This window comes from Micromys minutus (genome assembly GCF_963924665.1).
Source record: "Micromys minutus genome assembly, chromosome: 25".
Lineage (NCBI taxonomy): Eukaryota > Metazoa > Chordata > Mammalia > Rodentia > Muridae > Micromys > Micromys minutus.
Genome location: NC_137960.1, coordinates 30748347 through 30769677, shown reverse-complemented (window position 1 = coordinate 30769677; position 21331 = coordinate 30748347). Strand labels below are relative to the sequence as shown.

The window sequence follows — 21331 nt, the reverse complement described above, 5'->3', positions numbered from 1 at the left end:
GGACCTCATGAAATTGCAAAGCTTCAGTAAGGCCAAGGACACAGTCAAAAGGACAAACCGGCAACCAACAGATTGGGAAAAGATCTTTACCAATCCTTTATCTGATAGAGTGATAATATCCAATATGTACAAAGAACTCAAGAAGTTAGTCTCCAGAGAATCAAATAACCCTATTAAAAATGGGTCACAGAGCTAAGCAAATACTTCTCAACTGAGTTATATCCAATCGCTGAGAAGCACCTAAAGAAATGTTCAACATCCCTAGTCATCAGAGAAATGGAAATCAAAACAACCCTGAGATGCCACCTCACACCAGTCAGAATGGCTAAGTTCAAAACCCAGATGACAGCAGATGCTGGCGAGGATGCAGAGAAAGAGGAACACTTCTCCACTGTTGGTGGAATTGTAAACTGATACAACCACTCAGGAAATCAGTCTGGAGGTTCCTCAGAAAACTGGATAGAGTACTACCTGAGGACTCAGCTATACCTGGGCATATATACCCAAAAGTAGCTCCAAAATCTAACAAGGACACATGCTTAACTATGGTCTCAGCAGCCTTATTTATAGTAGCCAGAAGCTGGAAAGAACCCAGATGTTCTTCAACAGAGGAAAGGATACAGAAATTGTGGTACATTTACACAATGGAGTACTACTCAGCTATTAAAAACAATGACTTCATGAAATTCCTAGGCAAATGGATGGAACTTGAAGCTGTCATCCTGAGTGATGTAACCCAGTCACAAAAGAGCACTCATGGTATGTACTCACTTATAAGCAGATACTAGCCCCCCCCCCAAAAAAAGCTCTGAATACCCAAGAAACCATCTACAAAACTTATGAAGCTCAAAAAGAAGGAAGACCAAAATGTGAATGCCTCAGTCCTTCTTAGTAAGGAGAACAAAACAGGGAGGAAATACAAGGTCTATCAGAGGAACAGGAATTGAAGAAAAGATTTACAGAGACTGCCTCACCTGGAGAACCACTCCATATGCAGCCACGAAACCCAAGCATGACTGCTGATGCCAAGAAGTGTTTACTGGCAGGAAACAGATATGGATGTCTCCTCAGAGGCTCTGGCAGAGTCATATAGATACAGATGAGGATGCATGCAACTGACCATCAGACCGAATATGGGGACCCCAATAAAAGAGCTAGAAAAAGGTGTGATGGAGCTGAAAGATTTGCAACCTCATGGGAAAAACAACATTATCAACCAGCCAAGGCACTGAGGTGTACAGTGTGATTGGAAGAGGGAGCACCTTTATGGAATCAAGTTGATGGGGAGGAGAGAGGGGAGCAGGGAAGAAAGGGTATAACACTTGAAATGTAAATACAGAGAATATCCAATAAAACTGAACAAAAAAAGAACATGTACTGTCTCTACATTATTTTTATAATTATCAATAATGTTGCCCTAAATATTTGCACATAGACTTCTTTATCATTACACTGTTGAACATCTTTTAGAAACTATCAACCAATAAAATGTTAGATGACTTATCTCCAAAGTCTCTGTGCCATTTTTCAGTGCCTAACAGTGGATCTTAATCATATGAGGGTGGTGACTTCACTTTCCTGCAAATAAAAAGAACTAGACTACAAATAATTTTGCCAATTCAATTTTAAGACACATAAATATCTGGTTATAGTGGGAGCCTTCTGGCCAGAGAAACTAGAGAGGCAAAGGAAGAATAGAAATCTATAAACTTTAGTTTGCTGAATGTTAAAATAGTGTCTAGTTGATAGAGAAAGTAACAAAAATCTATCCTAAACTAACTTATGGAAGTAAATTTCTTATTATTTTGCTCATACCTTACTAAAATTTGGAGGAGGGTTTTTGCCTCTACATAAATTTGAGAGGGCCCATACAGCATTTCTGGTGGTTGTAAGTCTGTTGGAATTTGTTAATAACCTGTCAAGAAAAGAAAAAAAACCTGTCATTTTATATTCACTTTTTCATTTCAACTACTTCCTTAAAATTCTTAGCTATAATTAATATTTAAACTGATAAAACAAAAGGGGGAACTTAAAATGTATTATATTAGATCTAAACACTTAAGTTGTTAACAAATTGAAGAGATAACAGAAGAAATATACAAAACTACTTTTGTTAAAACCATGAAAATGCTACATTATATAAAATCAGTAAGCAGGGAATAGATTGTCAAATTCAGTGAAGTTCAGTTACTGGCAAAGGACACTCTTTGATTTTATTTTAGCAAGTCTTACTTTGTCTGTCTGTCTGTCTGTCTGTCTGTCTGTCTGTCTCTCTCTCTCTCTCTCTCTCTCTCTCTGTGTGTGTGTGTGTGTGTGTGTAAGCTGATTTACAACAAATCCTGATAGATGCTAAGAAAGTAAGTATCTGAAACAAAAATGTCTCTTCTCTCAGCTCCCTAAGAAGTTATTAACGATCTTCCCACATATTCAACATGATGTTATATTGAATATATAAAAGTTATTCTGATGGCTTGAATGAGACTGGCCCATACAGGCTTATATTTTAATACTCAGGTTCCCCACAACTTGTGGAGGTTTGGGAAGAATTAGGAAGTGTGGTCCTGATTGAGGAGGTACACCACTGGAAATAGTCTTAAGCTTTTAAAAACCTTCCATCATCCCCAGTTCATGGGCCATCTCCTTGTGAATGGGATATGACCTCTCAGCTGCTGTTCCAGCCACACCATACCTTCTCTCTGCCATGATAAACTCTAACCCTTTGAAACTATAAGCCTAATTAACCTCTTTCTTTGGTAAAATAGTTTGACCATAATGTTTTATCATAGCAATTCAAGTTAACTAACACAATTATTTATATGTTAATTACGTCTAAATAAGACACTTTCTTTTTTTTTTTTTCTCCTTTCCTTTTATTTATCAGAAATAGGAAAAATTTTTTTAAACGATTTTATTTTTCAAAACAAAGATAGATGTAAAGATTTTAAACATTTTTTGCTTAAAATTATACATATTTGTCAGTACTGTTTTTTCAGACATTAAAATAAATTTTACATAAAACCATGTGAATAAATAAGACACTTTCAAGACAGTGACTTAACAAGTAGAGGTTGCCACCAAGCATGACAACCGGGAGCTCCATCCACAGGATGGAGGCAGAGTCCTGAGTCCAACAAGCTGTCGTTAAACACTACAAACACATACTAAATAAATTATAGGAGATTCCCCAACATAGTATATGTGTGTATAGAAAGTTTTAGGGAGAAATGGGCCCTGGTGACATCATAAGTGTTTATACCTTACAAAAAGAATACACACATTAAAATAAGCCACGTGATTATGCAATTCTATGAGTTTATTAAGTTGCTAAGGGCCTTCATAAACCTGATAGAAATATAGAGAACCTGGGTTGAAAAAAACAAACAAGCAAACAAGTTCTGGAAGGTTGTCAAGTTTACAGCCTTGGAAGAACTGAAATATAACATTGAACCTTTCTGGTATTTTAATTTGCCCTTGCTCAAAGCCATCTCTGTAGCCTGGCAGATTCCCTGCTTTCTGATTTTACATAATGTAGCATTTTCATGATGTACAAAAGTAAATTGTACATTTCTTCTGATATCTATTTATTCAGCTGGTGGCTCCCTATTGCAGAGGAAGCAGAGCAAGAACACATGCCTTGTTTGAAGCACTTATACACATGTTGCCAGCTTTGTGGGGACTCTAAAAAAAGAATATATGTGTTTGTCTTTATTCTGCCCATCTAAGAATGCTCTAGATGTAGAAAAGTAGCTAATGTCTCTTCATTAAGTGCAGAAACCTAGAGCAAAGAATCCATAGCAAATGAAAGACATTGAAAACATGGAAGAAAAACTGGGTAGTGGAATACTTTGGAGGAGTAAGCCATTTGAACAGTTTCATGTACCAGACATCTAAATAGCCATCCACATCATCAGGTCAGAGTATACCCTCAGGAAAACACCTGGGAAGACCCCACCTTCAAGCTTAGCATAAACAAAGTATAAGGCTGAGTCATAGAAGTTGACTTAACTAAGTGCCACAAGGGTAACAACAGAACAGTTTTTAAAACATCTCTTTTAGAGGGCTGGAAAGTTGCCTGCTAAGAGCACTTGTTCATTCGAGGACCCAGGTTTCAGTCTCAGGATCTACATGAACCTTTGAAACTGTAAGCCAGCCCCAATTAAATGTTTTATGTATACGAGTTGCCTTGGTCATGGTGTCTCTTTACAGCAATAAAACCCTAACTAAGACAACACCCTAACTGGAGAACAGAAAATAAAGCTACCATCATATTTATGATATAATCTCATATACAGAAATCTAATAATCTATAAAGCAAAGACACAGAGTAATACCCAGTCTCAAAAAGGAAAAAGAAAGCTACTAGTTATAGAAGTAAATTCACAAAGTTGCTAGGTTTAAGATCAACACCTCAAATTAATGGAATCCCCAGACATTTCCTATAAATACACTTTTTTAAATTAAGGAAACTTTTATTTATAATAAAAATATGTTCCTTTGGTTATGGCAGGGTTAAATATGAATAAATCCTTTGGTTATGGTAGGGTTAAATATGAACAAATCTATCACAAGTTTAAAACCTTGAAAGAAAAAACACATACATAATTCATCTAACCTATTACAAGTTTGGATCTTAAACAGTCTCCAAATGTCATGCTAATGATACAAAGAATAATAGAACCTGTAAAAGGTGATACACAGTAGAAGTAAATTAACTCACTGAAGGAATGATTTCAAGATTTGGGGACTTTGGTCCTTTCTGCATGTTAATTTTGTTTCTTGACCACTGAAAGGAAAGTTGACAGGGTTACCCTATCACACTTCCCTGCAATGATGTTGTATCTCTTGTGTTATCAAAGTAACTCTGCCAAGTAATCATATACTGAAGCCTCCAAAATTGTGAGCCAAACTCAAAGTCAGCCTTTCCTCCCTACAAATTTGTAACAATGATAGAAAACAAGCATAGATGTTGGAGTAATATTTGTGTGCACTGTGTATGAATCATGTTTCTACTATAGAAATGCTAATTGCTGAACCAACAGAGATCTGATTACAGATCAGTCTGGTATTGTTCAGCATCTCCTGCCTTAGTATTTTGTAAACAGTGCTCTCCATCACCTTCTTACTGATTAAAAAGGCCTATGGCCTACAGCAAAAAGCAGAATAGTAAGGTTGGAATGTGGCAAAGAGTGTGGTTAGGGGGAGGGCAGACCAGGAAGGAAGAAGCTGTAATTAACCATCCATGTGGCAGAACTTAGCTTAGTATAAACTGGATAGTTTAGTTAGAAGCTAGTAGAAAACAATGCGTAGTTATAAGGCCAAAAGGATATAAATACATATAGTCTCAGTGTCATTATTCAGAACTGAGCAGGCATAGAAAAGCCCAGGGTTGTACATGCCTCCCAAAAGAGCATAACAATACAGTTCTTTACATGGGATCAGCTGTTTTGCTCTCATCTATGGCTGACTAGAAGCTGCGGTTTGCCACTACTTCCTGGAATCACAAGAGTATCACTCACATACTGCTAATCCAGGAAAAGGCCAAAAGTCAAAAAACAGCTTCTATGAAATGGATTTCACCGTTAAACCATCAAACCAATCATATGTTCAACCAAATGTAAACTGGAGACTGCCTTAAAAATTTAATCAAGGTATAAGACTGTTTGCTAAAACCTAGAAAACATCTAAATTAAAGATCTAAATAAATTATATTGCAACCCATGTTTTCTATTGTTAAAAATACAATTTACAGATTTAAAGTGGTAATTACTTTTTTTGCAAAAACAAAATGTTATTCAGACATAACATGAAGTGCTAATACATGAAACAAAATAGGTGAAGTCTGGAAACGATACTGAAAGAGAAACAAGCCAGACACAAAGGCCGTGTTATAGTACTAGGTCTCTGAATTGAATAAAAGGTTCAGAAAGTCCCTAGTGTTGAAACTGTTTAACACTATCCTTGGTGCTACTGAACAGAAGAACATAAAATGGTTAAAATGAGCTGGGCACAGGAGCTCATTCATCCTGTAACCCCAGCAAAAGGGGCTGAGGAAGGAGGACTGCCATGAGGCCATCCCAGGAAATACAAAAGTTCCAAGTAAGCTAATCAAGTGTAAGATGCTATCTAAAAAAAGAAAAAAATGTAGGAAGAAAGAGTCTATATTAGGCCATAACTTGAAGGTAAAGCCCAGCATGGTGGGAAGGCCTGGTGGTAAGAGTGGGCGGCAAGCGCACGTGGTAAATCCCTGTTCACAGGGAGCAGACGGTGGTGAATACTGGCACTCGCCTCATTTATCAGTTGTACTGAGCCCAGGCCTGAATAAAATTCCAGCCTACGGAACAGTGCCACACCTCAACAAAGTTTTCCAGGATCAATTAAAGCAATTTAGAAAGACCATCACAAACACGCACAGAAGTTTGTCTCCTAGGTTATTCTGCATCTTCTCAGGTTAACCAGTATTCACCACCACACATCATGAATTTTATTTTATCTGTGTTTGAGAAAGAACTAAAACTCTGTTCTCAAGATTTTACTGTAAACAGATGAAACCTCTAAAAAATACATTTCATTTTAAAACAAACAGATAAAACTGTTTTCTTTTGTCTATATTGCATACTATGATTTGGAAGTTTTTTTCAACAAGTGGTTTAGACTTAATTCTACTAATACAATGTACAGCAGAAGAATACAGGGCAACAATACAAAATTATAAAGTGAAGTTAAATTACAGTTATATAAAGTTGCATTAACATATAGTCTATAGAACTGAAAGATTTACATATACTGAGTCAAATTAGCAACATAATAAAACTTCAACCAGAAATGATCACATGACGTTACTAGAAAATGTTTATTTACTTTAGCTGAGTGAATTTCAATGTAATAAGACAGATAACTCACCATCATTTTAAAGCTAGCAGCTTCCTTTAAAGTGACAATGGCTGGTAGCTAGCCTGCTTTACTTCTTTTTTTCAACTTTTCAATATTTTCTTTGGTTCTCTTCCCCTCTTGCTCCCGACCAGGACAGGGACTCACGCAATAGAGGATGATCTTGAGTCTCTGGTCTTCCTGCCTCAGTCTCCCCAGTGAGGGAATTACAGGTGTGCCTCACTGTTCGATGCACACTTTTCAAATTTTCAATACAAGTTTCAATGTTTTACAGTCAGGTTTTATAATGAAACTGGTATTTTCTAACATTCCTTCTAAAATGTGTTATGTGAACACCTAGCAGTACACAGCTATGCACTGGCTTTTTTTCTCCTCTGTTAACTTAGGTTTGCTCAGTTACCAACAAAGACCTTTGTAGAACACTGAAAAGAGATCAGAGGCTAACAAAAGCTTACTACTTCCTACATAAACCCCTGCCAATCTGACAAAATTACCTAGAAAAATAGCACCAAAAACATAAAAAAAAAAAAACCAAACTACATAATTTATCTACAAATCAAATAATCAGATCAGAGAAAGGTCACCTAGAAAGGACAATGGCAAACAAGAAGGCACAAAACAGTAAAACTGGAGCAACAGTTCAGTGGACCGCATGCAACTGATTCTTAATTAAGTTTAATAGTATTAAGTCATGCCAAGAAATCATTTCTATATTATTGTCTACTAGAACAAAGGGTTGCAAACTACAGTCTAAATGTTTACATTTTTTTATTTAACTCCTACCCTGAAAAGGATGGAGAATGACAAAGAGTGATAGTTTATTTTCTTCCAACCATCTCTTTGATTAGTCTTATTTTTCGTTCATACTTGTAACGGACACCTGCTCTAAATGTACTTTCAGTGAATGCTAATGGCACTGTATAAGGAAAACTCTTTTTCAAACTACTTTCTGCTGTTTCTTTAAAGGTCCTTAGTCATAGTATAACTGATTTTTAACTGTGAAGCAGCTAAGAGGTTCAGCATCTAAGAACACTTGCTGTTCGTCCAGAAGACTGGAGTTCCTTTCCCAGTCCTCCCATCAGTCAACCACTGCAACTCTAGTTCCAGAAGTTCTAACACCCTCTTTTGCTCTCCTACACTCAGTTGAACATACTCCCAGCACAGACAATAAACATAAATAAGTAAATCTTATAAGTAAAGCAGCCAGAGGAGAAGTCTCTTGCTCAATTGCTTTAAGTAAAAAGTAAATTCCAAGCACTGAAAGAAAAATCTCTTATGTGGACATTTCTAAATCAAATAAAAACTTCTGCAGACATCATAAATACACAATTTGTTTCTTAAAGATTCTGTGCTGTGAGGTTCTGTAGAACAGAGTGGTGGCTGTGCTTACAGAGGACCTCAGTTCAGATCTAAGCACCCACATTTTGAATGGATCACAAGTGCATGTAACTCTAGTTTCAGGGAACCTGACAGCCTCTTTGGCCTCTGTGGACTCCTGCAGTCAAGTGCACACACCTTATTCCCAAACACACACATAATATACTCACAACATTTTTAATCTTACAGAAAAATGATTTCACACTATGAGAACACTTAAGTGTTATTATATTATAAAGTAGTACATGTTCCTGTTAGAATTATTTTAGCGTATCAAGTAAGTGATGAATACCAATAAGAACAGATTAAAAGAACATAAAAGACATTTTTTAAAAAGAATACAATTTGACTGTTTTTCCCCCCTGGTTTTACCTGCTTTCAGGTAATTTTAGGCCTGGCCAACATAGGCAAAAGCTGCAAAATATTACTAGGGAATTTAATTGTTATACAGAAATGTAAAAGCATATATTTTTCCTTTCCAAATGTAAAATTAACTCAATTATGATAAACTGAAACAAAATACTTACTCTAAAAGAGGTGGAAGTATTTCACAATTCAAAACAAAATCCCTGCATTCCGCATTGTCACCAGCAATGTTACCAAGTGCCCAAACAGCCTGAAAAAATTCAACAGTTCTCCTAAGACAATATCCTAAACCAGACAGACACTCTGTGTTAAGAGACTTTTACTATTAAAAAAAAAGAAAGAAAGAAAAACGAGTGTCAAGAACATGTGAAAAAACAAAAGCAAGGAAATGGGGAAGAAAAATATTAAGTGAAATTCTACAATATTTTAAAACAAGGACATTTAAAAGCTTTCCCTTACATTCTAATGAATGATAGTCTTTTTCCCATAATAAAATAACCATGTAATACAAAAGCACATAGAAACCAATATACAATGATGTTCACAACCATATTATTAATACCAGTAAGCTAGAATAGCAAATGTACAATTAAGAAACAATGAATTATTGAAAAATATGAAAACATTTGTGTTAATTAGCCACAATTTTTTGGAAAACTAATACTATATGAAAGCCTTCTGATATTAATGATAAAGTAAATACAAAATGTCACAAAACCAAATGATGAATGAAACAGGAGATCAACAGATAAAACAAAAGTACTCAAGACTTGAGTTTCTTTCTATGGTTTAATCATGTTATCAAATGGTCCCTCTTAGAACAAGACTTTGAAACTTTACTCCTGAACTCTATTAAAATGACTCAATTCAAAATAACACTTTTTTTTTTTTAAGAAACAAAATTGTTTGCCTTAAACTGTGGGACCGTGAAAGGTAATGTGGTCCCTGGTTGAGCTAAGGCTAAAAGCCTGGGAGACCCTGAAGGGATGGTAAGAGTTTTGCCTGTTCTTGGGTACCAGGCCCCTGTCACTAGCCACAGCCCCGCCCCCCATAGATTTGTGGCCATCAGTTGCATCAGGACAATGCCCCAAGCCCCTCCACTTGTAGAGGATGTCACTTAGGCTCAAGACAGATCTCCATTTTAATGAGGTACCTAAAAGCCTGGAGGCTTAACCAATAAGCTTTCCTTCCCAAACATTCCTCCCAGATAAGGTATTTAATCTCAAGCCCATCTTGAGAAGTCCGGTATAGTTTTACATATCCACCTTCTGCTATAACAATAAATGCCTTAGAACCATGAACTGTCTCTTTTCATCGGGATCAACCGTGAGGAGCCATGGAGAAGGCTTTTGCCTATAGAACCACCGTCTAATCTCCCATAGAAGTCCTCTCTGTGCTCCCAGCCAGGACTGCTATCAAGTCAAGCTCAAGTCTACAGATGTCAAGCCAAGGACTCATTCCCCAAGGGACCAGACAGAGCTCCCTGCCCCCCTTCCCTCCTCCCAAGTTAGGTCCAGCCCAGGAGCCCCCAACTTCATTCTCAACTCTTCAGAGGCTTCCAGTGGCACCTGGATGTCCTAGCACCTGAGATGGTCCCTGGTCCCCGCCTGGCAGGCCCCAGGATGCCTGAACCAGCTCTGGCTGTCCTGCGCCTCAAACTGCACTTCCCTACCCTTGAAGCTGTATCCCGGAGCTTCCTATGGCCCAACACTCAGCGACAGCTTGGGGTAAGCGCAGTCAACTCTTGCATTCCATCTCTCCGAGAAGCCATGCCCAGTGGCTGAGTGGACACAGGTTCCACAACCCTAAACAATCAGAGCATCCCAGATGTTAAACCTGGAGCTACCCACAGTGACTTCAGGTATATGCCCTCTTATGCCTCACTGTGCTCTTTCATAAATACAACAGTGAATCCTGTGCTGAGAATATTCCCATTAGAAACCCAGAACCATGCCAAAAGTGGCTTATCTTTCCCACTTCTAATCAGAAACTGAAAAGAAGCTAATGTGTTTTAATAAATGAATGTTAGGCAAATTATGCATATAAAATGAAGTAGAGGTCAAAGTTACAAGTAATACTTTCAGGAGAAAATTAAAATCTCTATATACAACACGCTGCACAAGTTAGAAACTTACCTGTTCCTGTACATCTTCATGTTCTGAAGTGAGAAGTTTAATAAAAATTGGAACAGCCCCAGTTTCAATCACTACCTTGGTATGCAGAAAAGTTCCAGATGCTATATTAGTTAATGCCCAAGCAGCTTCAAACTAGGGAAAGAAAGGGAAATGAATGAAAGCATGGAGGAGCTCTCATAGAGGAGGAGAAGGAAGAAACAGTTAATCAAATCTGAAAGGAAAGCTGACTTATGATTCTGAAAACTCATTTACAAGTAAGCCTTATAGATAGGGAACCTTATTTAAGAAAGCAAACAGATTCTTCTTCTGACTATATAAACAAAACCCAAAAGAGCATATATTTTATAATGCCAAATAATAAAAATACAACTTAACTCACATAACTCCTAAGGTTCACTATTTCTGAACAGTATTGTAAAGCAAGATGTTCAAAAGGAAATGAAAAGAGTCGTGACAGTACTGACTTCCCAACCTTACTTAAGAAAGTAATTTGCAATGCCAGATACTTAAGTATTTGTTTAACATGGAGGTTTTATTACTAACATATGTGGAATACATGTTTGCTAATCTTTCATATAACAGAATCTCTGATAGACTAAGAAGAAAAACCCGAGGAAATAACTTATATTTAACATCAATGGAGGTAACCCTCACCAATTCTAAATAAGGATATAAATAGAAAACTACAAGTTTACAAATTTCTCCTTGCTATTCTCTAGGAGAATGTATCAATGAAGACCAGTAAAGCCACAAACATATCAAAACTTGGAATGCAGTTATGATTTTCAAGACAGGGGGAGCTAGAGTGATCATTCAATGGTGAAGAGCACATATCCTCTTATAGCAGATTTGAGTCCCAATACTAAACTATGGGGCTCAAACTCCCAGTAACTGCAGATGTGATGCCTCTGACCTCTGAGGGCACTGGCATCCATGTGCAACATATCTACACACATATACACAACTATATTATGTGATAGTAATGACAATTGTTTTGATTTATTAAAAATGTAAAGTAACAGCATATTCATTTGAAATCCTCCAGTTTTTAAAAGTCTCATAACTACTTCACGTTTTAAAATGTGTGCATGCCTTATAAAAATTGCTTACAGAACAATTTGTTCCACAGGAACATAGTTTGAACTAAGACTGCTAGTCTGAACTACTAGATCAATACCCATTTGGGTAACAACCATAGCCTGGAGTTATCCCCATACGACACTAGCAAATTTCATCAGGATGGAAAAAGATTCAAGTTCCCAATGTTTTTTAGCACAACACACAATGCACATATACTGTACTCTCAATCTAAAATTAAAATTTCTGTTTTCACTTTGGAAAATCAAAAATACCTTCATTAAATACTCCTTACTTCACATACAGAATCAATATGTTACATATTATATGTCCCCAGAGAACTTTTTTCTAGTTCAGTTACAGTGCTAAGCACACTGTTACTTCTTTTCTTTTGGTATATTTACCTACTGCAAGATAGTTGAAGAACTTCTCAAAGCAGAAACAATGTCTTAATTTTAGAACTATATTATCTTATATAATACCTGGCTCTCGAATTAGCACTCAATTTTATTTATTCATAGCCATTCACTTATTCTTTTATTCACAGGAAGTAAAGAGCCACATAATTATAGATTATCAGAGACCAAGAGTTTTAGTTTGTACTCACAGCTTAAATAAAGCAGAAATTAAATCCTATGGCTTTGAATCCAAAATAATTGACCTGAATAAAACAGCCCTTTCCTCAGAGACTGATCAGAATTCTAAAATTTTGTTTCAGATTCACATGTACTACATATGCCTAAAATGGGTGCCTTTCCCAAAATGCTCAAAAAAGTAGACCATTACTCTCAGCGGCAATTTCATCAAGTGTTTCTTCTTCACAGTCTTTCATTTCATCTACAGCGCTGATGTTAGACACAGGACTTCTCCAATTCCTGACATCTGATTCTAGAGTACACAGATATTGGAGTGGAAGAGTGTTTTATAACATTAGAATGTTACCAAACTCCAGAACGTTAACATCACTAGGTAATTATTTGGGAGACTGTAACCATATCAAGTTTGAAAGATAATGCTCTTTAGAAAAACAAAATCTAAGTTTGGTCATATTTTCTGTAGATTATAACAATTCTTTTTTAAAAAAATAGTGAGCTGAAAATATTTTAAGTAGTAATTTAAGAACCAACATAGTTGGATATGGTACCTCATGCTTTAACTCTACATTACTGGGGAAGGGTACATAGTTCCTGTGTAAGAAGTAAGTTTAATAATGAGATTAACACTTTGGAGTTTTCTAAAAGAAAACGGTTAATGAAGGCTGACAACTGTAGAACATCATTAGTATCAGCTGTCAGTTCATGCTTTCAGAAACTAGCACTATAGCCATGCCTTAGCCAAGAGTGGTACCTACTTTTCCTTTATTATGTATTTAATGAATGCTTACAATATAGTTGCCATTTTAAGAAGTCATTTTCACTAAGAAATTCAGTCATTTCTAGAAAATAATTTTTTAAAAAAACTTCACTCACTTGTAAAGTACAATTTTCATTTTTTTCAAGAAACTTCACAAATCTCTGTACAACTCCTGGTTTCTGTATAACTTGATCTATTGGCGGATTGGGTTCTAAGGTTTAAAAAGAAAGGCTGTTACATACACACAAAAAACAATTAACCTATTCCTGTTTTATGCAACATGGCACGTTACTTCCTTTTCCTTCTCCTTTTGTTGTGATAAAATATCCTGACAAAAGAAACTTAACAAAGAAGTGTTACAGTCCATTATAAGGAAGAAGTCCCATTGGCAGGAGATTGAAGCAACTGGGCATCCACAGAGAGCAGCAAATGCCTGCCTATAACCATGCCCCTCTTCATTCATACAGTCCAAGACTGCCGTGGGCAGGTCTTCTCATCTCAGTAATTAAGACACTGCCTCACAGGCATGACCAGAGAACTGTCTTCAGGTGATTCTAGAGTTTAACAGATTGGCAAGTAATGTACCTCTCATACACGGCACGGGAAACAGTTTCCCTAGATTTCTCTAAGCTTAAACTCTTACCTGGATGTAACTACAGATAAATGGTGTCATTACCACAATACTTTTTACAAGCAAACTCTACCTCTTCAGTAACTGTAATGATGGAAAATAAAAATGTATTTCCTAAACTGGAGAGATCACTCTTACATGATGGAGAGGATACAGGCCCAACATCCACACCACCACCTGAGGACGTCCTCCCTTATAGCACTGTCCTCCATTCCTAAGGCTGCTTCCTCACTGTGACTATTCAAGACTTTACTCTGTCTAGAGATCATTTATTATTTATGAAATTGCTATTAGACTATCTAAAAACCTTCATTTTTTAATGAAAAGCCTACTTTGAGAATCACAAATCCTCTTAAAATTCATATAAAATTTAAACAAACATATTTCAATACTAACCAACTAAATACAAGGAAATCTTTCTACTACCTCTGCTTCAGTAAAAAGTGCTTTCAGTGGCTCAATAGTTTCTGAGCTGGTGTTCCTACCAGTCTTCTATTGTCTTCATAAAAAAATGTACCTATTTTGTTAAATTCATTAGTCATTCATTATTATTAATTATAAAACTTCACAGACATTCTTAACTGAATTTTCTCCAATGTTCCACACCACACGTTTGTGTTTTTATTAGATGTGTTGTGTGTATGTGTGTGTGTGTGTGTGTGTGTGTGTGTGTGTGTGTGTACAGCACAGCCAAACCAACTACAAATCACTATCGCTCTTGGCTCTGACTGGTACTAAAGTAGGTGTTAACACAAGAGAAGAGTCTTGTTCTCCCCTGTGACTTCTGTACAGATGACAAAATTATATTCATTAAATTTTTCCAAGTATTCTAAATGAAAGTAACTTTGTAAAATGTTCCTTCCATCCTCCACCTTAAACAACTGCTCTAGTCACAAAGCCTCAGCAGATGTTTAGCCCCCTTTACCTGCTACCCTTTTTGTTTAAATTTTTTTAAAATTTATTTATTTATTATATATATAAGTACACTTTAGCTGTCTTCAGACACACCAGAAGAGGGCATCTGATCTTATTACAGATGGTTGTGAGCCACCATGTGGTTGCTGAGATTTGAACTCAGGACCTCCAGAAAAGCAGTCAGTGCTGAGCCATCTCTCCAGCTCACCCACTACCTTTCAAAAGGTCAGAATTTCTGAAGTATAGTCACCAGGTTCACCATCTTTCTTTTTCTGAAAAAAAAAACTCTAAACTGTCCTATGTTTTAATTTAAAAGACAAAAATTCTAAGTTGCTTTTTCTTTTGGGGACAAAGGTGATAAAGTGGGAGAAGAAATAGGTTATGTGGTCAGAAGTCCACGAGAAATGGACACTGAACTTCAGCTACATTAGTATCTACAGGTCAGCACACACACAGATCTGTCATTTAGGTAAGAACACAAATGCAGTTTCTCCTAGCAAAGTTAAAGCAACACATTTTTATCACTGCATCTAAAAGGAACCAACTAAAGTGACTAGAACTATCAGCTAATTTAACACATCCCATGAACTGTTATGAATAGTACATAATAACATAGTCTGTAAAACCGTACAAAGGTAATGAGCTGTCATAAATAAGACTCATAGTTACTTTGGCAATTTAAAAATAAGCAAAACAACAAACTATATGCTTCAGCAGCAAAAATAAGGAATAACACAAAACAAAAAAGCTTTGGAGAAATTTCTGTAAAACTGGGATTGAAGAAGTGTGACTAGCGACTTATATTATAAAAGTGGTCATGATGGGAGACAGAGAATAGGGTTCCAGTGAAAGGTTTTTACCTGACGTAAAACACCAGGACATGCCGGAGTTAATGGCAGGCTATGCAGTAGCCAGGGATGTAAGTTGTCTTCCTAGTACCAACAGTTAGACTACTACTTAGTGATGAAGAAATACAAGTTTCCAGCTGATTTTGCTAATAGTTCTATTTACTGCTTGTTTTCTATACTGATGGATCAGATAAAAGTATAGTAGCTCTAATATTCTTCTAGCCCTGATACATCTGGCAGGGATCATGCCAATCAGTACAAGGAAATATTTATAATTCCTGTTTTATGTCCGATCTAGGCTAACAAATCCAACTATTAAGAAACAGTGAAGATGGTTGTTTATGATTTAATAAAGGAAGATGGAAGCAGAATAGTTTGGTAATAGAAACAGAAAATAAAGTCTTCGTTCTAAAACCGCCTCAGCTCAGACAATGAAGTCATAGATAACAGACTTTTTAACTTCTTTCAAACTAACTTTTTACTTTCAAGAATCAAAATAAACTTGATAAAGATGTGGTAGAAAAATGAGGAATGCAACTTTAAAATCATCAAACATAATCTACAGAAATCCTACCAATCTGATATGATACTATACATTTGTCAAAAAAAATCTTTAAAGAGAATCTAATGAAAAAACTGAATCAGGAAAATTAAAAATCAATTGTAAAAACATACTAAAATACTGAGATACAAAGAAGCTGTTCTTGATTGTATAAAAATTTCTTAAAATGCTGAGCTATTGAAAGATAAATAAAGTTAAAAGTATTAAAAAGTAAAATCTATGTGATTTTTTTCTTTTATTAAATGTTCTTACACTTATTTTACATGGTTATGTATACATGTTTACATAGGACTGTATGTCACTGTGCAAGTGTGGAGGACAGAGGACAACTTTTGGGAGAGTTAATTCTCTTCTTCAACCATCAACCTCAGATCGCAGAGTTTGGTGGTAAACTTCTTTACCCACTGGGCACTCTTGCTGCTCTCATCTGCAAAATCTTAACAGGTTCAAAATTCCTTTCTGAAGCAATATTAAAATTAATTGGATCCATTGTCCATTATGAATTACAAATGGTTAGTAAATAATGAAAGAGTGGAGTACAGTGTCACATATCCGAACTCCCAGCACTTGGTAAGGTGTGACAGTACCACAAAGAGTTTGGGACCAGCATTAGCTACACTGTAAAACCTTGTCTCCAAGTCAAAAGTGAGCAAGCAAATAGTATGTCTAAAAACTATTTCTATAAGGAACTATAGCCTTATTGGTTGGTAGCAAAATTATTTTTGTATTTGCTTCTTTAAAATTCTTCTACAATTTATACTTTTCTACAATTACTTAACAATTTACTTTAAATTAGGTTTTTTGTTTTGGGTATTTTTTTTTTTTTTTTTTTTTTTTGGAGACAGGGATCACACTATATAGGCTTGGATGGCTTAGAACTCAAAGACTTAGACCAGACTGGCTTTTAACTCACAGAGATCTGCCTGCTTCTGTCTGCCAAGTACTGGAATAAAACTTATACACGTCCTGGTTGCTTAGGCAAGTGGGCCTACCATTATGAGTTAAAGGCCAGTTTGAATTACCAAGTGGACTCCAGGCCAGCCAAGATTAAATAAAAAGAACCCCTCTCAAAGATCAAAAAGCAAAACAAAATAAAGTGTATACAACCATACCAGGACAATATGGATTAAAGAAAAATTAAGACGTGTCTCTGGAAAAAAAAAAAAAAAAAAAAGACAGTGTGAGAGAGAGAGAGAGAGAGAGAGAGAGAGAGAGAGAGAGAGAGAGAGAGAGAGAAGAAGGGAAAAAAATGCCTCAAAAATTTAAAAAGTAGAAATCTCTACTATAAAAATCCTTAAGCTCAAATAAGACATTGAAAATAACTCTTGCCTTTAGAAAGCAGCTTTCTAAACTTCTGTGTTGCAGTCAGCTGCTGTTCAGCACTATTCGAGAAAATCATCTGAATCATATCTGCCGTGATCATGTCTTCCTCTGGGATGGGCACAGTGGAACTAATGTCTGGGTCCTGGATAGGACTCTCCAACATACAGTCATCATTTCTGGGCAAACAGACATTTCTGCGTTTGAACAACTGCAACAAAGAGAAATTATTTTATACACACAGTTTTCAAAGAACAGTCACCTGTCAGAGGATTCCTTCTATCATGAAAGTAAAAAAAAATGTTTTTATTCAAAAACCTTAAAACAGACACATATTTTATAGGATTTGAAAAGGCGTATTTCTTTATTAAATTACTAATCATTGAAGATGTTTCTTAGAACATCTTCATTGTGGACTGGAGTGATGCTTCAATGGTTAAAAGTACACACAGCTCTTGCAGAGAACCAGAGCTAGATTCCAGCAACCGTGACCATGTGCATATGCCCTCAAACAAACACATAACATACGCATAAGTAAAATAAAAACTCCTAAAAAGGGAAATCTTGATTACAAAGTAAATCACACAGAAGAAATGACAAGCTAGAGAGGAAGCTGCGTGCGGTGGCGCATGGATGTATTCCTAACACCAGATGTAGATGCAGGAGGATCTAGAACTCAAAGGGATGCTCAGCTGCAAGAAAACCTTAAATCACCCTAAACAACATAAGACGCTGAAACAAAGTAAAACAAGCAACAGGAAAAAATTTCAGGAAAGATAGCCCTATATTTGCTAGTTCCATCATTCATAAAAATCTAAAGACAAAACAACCCAAGCAACAAAAGTTCCTTGTGCTTTGATGACTAACACAGCTTTTCCTCAGTCTGTATGAACTTTGCTTAGTCAATACCTTTTTTTTTTTTTTTTGTTATTCCTCTTTGGATGCTAAGTCCTGCAAGATACTACATATAGGAGCTTACAAACAAAATTATTATATTTCTACACTGGCCTTTTTGAACTTTTTTCACTAGTCCCTTTCATATATTACTTTTAACCTGTTATCATAAGGACTGGTTAGTTATAAATATTTCCAAATATACATTGGAATGGAAAATTCTGACAAGTGCTCTTAAATGACTTTATATTGTTTATGTTGTATATGCAAAGTATAAATAGAGGGTATGAAAAATAGACATATGTTAAGAAATATAAAAAGCACAGAATAAGACATAGAAAGATGACTAAGTACCTTAAGACTTATGAAATCCACAGACATATAATGTGTTTTCTGAAGACAAATTCTATACTGCAAACTGGAGGTGGTCTAAATTTCTCAAAGTAAACATTTTAGCAGTGAGAAGAAAATGTTTATTGACACAAGAGAAAAATCTCTCCAGTCAGTGACTAAAATAGTACAGAATTCTAATTAATTAATTTATAAATATTATTCCAGAAACTTAATTAAAGAATAGATTTAGCAAATCAAGCTTTCCCAAACACTTAGCATTTAAATTTTCTAACATACAGCAATGATAATTAAAGTTGCAAATCTCCACACAAGATACTGATGGATCTGTTGCTGCTAAGCAAAACTAAGTGTCTAAGAACACCTACCTGTTCTTCTCTTTTTTGTTTTCGAAGCTGTATTCCTTCTTCTTCTCTTCGCCTTCGCATCTCTTGAGGATTTAAGGCTTTGTTCTTGTAACTTTTCATTCTGTAGTTATCCTTCCCAGGACTAGCCATTGAATCTTAGGGGAAGAAAACAGACAGGGATAATCCTCAAAACAACATAAGAGGCTTACTCTAGGCAACTAAACTTAAGCTCACTGAAACAGACCACTAAAACCACTTTAAACTTACAGACAAAAAATACATTTTCTCACTCCTCTATACACTGGAGTAAAATGAACACATATATTAGTAATAACTTCTTAGTCATAGAACATTTCCTGATGCTTTAAAGACCACTGAGACCCAAGCAACTTCCTTTAAAAAAAAATAAAAATAAATTAAAAAAAAAAAGGTTTAGTTAGTTCACAGATATCAAGGTCAAGAAGGTGCCAGCAGATATCCCACTTGCAATGAAGCCTTAGGCTGATTCACACAGCAGAGAAGCAGAAGGGCAAGCCAGCAGGCATTTATAGAAAAGATGAGGGGAACAAAGATGCTACCCCATGAAAGGGCTTCTATATTGCCAATAAAATGTGGATACAAAATTTGGCAGGAACAAACCAAATCTATGCTTTAACAATATTAAATGAGTAACAAATTTGGGTCTAAAAGAACCCCATATGCAACATCTTTGCCCTTTGTGGTATGTTAACATTTCTGGAGGACATACATCACTTTCATGAAATTCATCAACCATCTGGGTAAAAGAAACTCTTGAAACTCTTTTTCTGCTGGCAAAATCAAGAAAGAGACAGTATTATACAGTCCTGTTTTCAATAAAATATGTTATTAGCATCAGTATGCAGCATACTTCAAGGATTTATTGGAGTCTGGCTTCTTTCACTTAAATATTCCCAAGGTCATGAAGGTCATTGTGTCAGTTTTTAGTCTTCTACTATAATTAGTTCTTTCAAAGCAATGAAGTGTTTGTAGATTTTATTTGTATTACAAATGTATTTTAAAATGACAACACAAAACCAGGTGTCTTGGCACATGCCTTTAAGGCCAACACTTGGGAGACAGGGCAGTTGAATCTCTGTCAGTTCAAGGCCAGCTAAATCTATGTTGAGAGTTCTAGGCCACAGAGATGTTACACAGTGAGATCCTGTCTCAAAACAAACAAACAAACACATACACAAATATTTTTAAAACATAAATATGAAATATCATGTTTGAAATATACATATTAGTTTTACATTTGTAAAATTTTTAACCTTTTAATATAGCAACATGGTATCAGTAGACAATATGAATTATATGTTTATGTTGGCTGAAGACTGAATAGCAGTCTAAAGCAGTTCTTCAATGGTAAGTTAAACAAGATGTATGATTAGTGATTACTTCATACACTCTTACAATATTAAGGAACATACCTGGGTCTGACCAGAGACTACTGTTGGCTTACAAAGTAAACGGAAGATACTTTCATCTGTCACATCTGATATAAGACACTAGTTTGTAGGTGTAAAAGCAATGAAGTACAGTAAAATATAAAGTCTTGTGAGATCACAGTAAGGCAATTAATCAAGTGGACCTTAGGAAGCTCAGAAAGGCTTCACTGTTAATCTGTGTTAAAGAATAGAAAAGGGGGGTAAAAGACAAGTATTTCAAACAAAGAGAACATATAAAGATATAAAGACAAAAGATTTGAAGGAAGTCAGAGCAGTAAGAAATAAGGTATGTTTCACTAAAGGGAAAGAGGCAGACACTGAGGCTATTAACATAAAACAAATATAGCTACCAAATCCAGGTGAAATTCAAAGTTGATCCTATAGAAAAGAACTAAAGAAATTAAAGGGAAAAAAGTGCATTCAATAAGAATGTTGTTGATGTCCACTGTAGTCATTTTATTAGATGAGCACTGACTTTAGGAAACTGTTTTTCACTATATAGATGGTTAAAATAAAGGTCAAAACATAGAACAAGGGTCCTGACTTGATCATCCTACATCATGGAGAGTCACAAAAAGAAAGGTGACCAGGTAAACTCTTGATAGTATTCATATATTCATGAAAAGGGGCACAAGAAAAAGAAACCAAAATAGGAGAAAGAAGCGGGGAAGACAAATCAAGGGAATGAGGGGGAGAAGTATCTGAGTTGTACTGGCTTTAACAACATAGCCTACATTTATTTTATTCTTTCATTGAGTTATCAGGAAATTAAGGCAAGTATCAAGCCAGGTATCAGAT

The 21331-nt window shown here is 35.7% G+C and overlaps 1 protein-coding gene across 1 annotated transcript in view; it reads right to left on the bottom strand.

Annotated features, from left to right (window-relative positions):
* KPNA5 (karyopherin subunit alpha 5) overlaps positions 1-21331 on the bottom strand; it is a gene marked incomplete at its 3' end in the record, with an annotated part of 51128 nt that overhangs the window by 27768 nt on the left and 2029 nt on the right. Inside the window, exons 2-7 of the mRNA XM_080937538.1 lie at positions 19086-19219; positions 17482-17683; positions 13313-13407; positions 10767-10898; positions 8793-8881; positions 1816-1915 (exon numbers count right to left, since the gene is read on the bottom strand). Of these exons, the coding sequence (XP_080793664.1) occupies positions 1816-1915; positions 8793-8881; positions 10767-10898; positions 13313-13407; positions 17482-17683; positions 19086-19219 (752 nt within the window). The remainder of the gene's footprint in view (positions 1-1815; positions 1916-8792; positions 8882-10766; positions 10899-13312; positions 13408-17481; positions 17684-19085; positions 19220-21331) is intronic.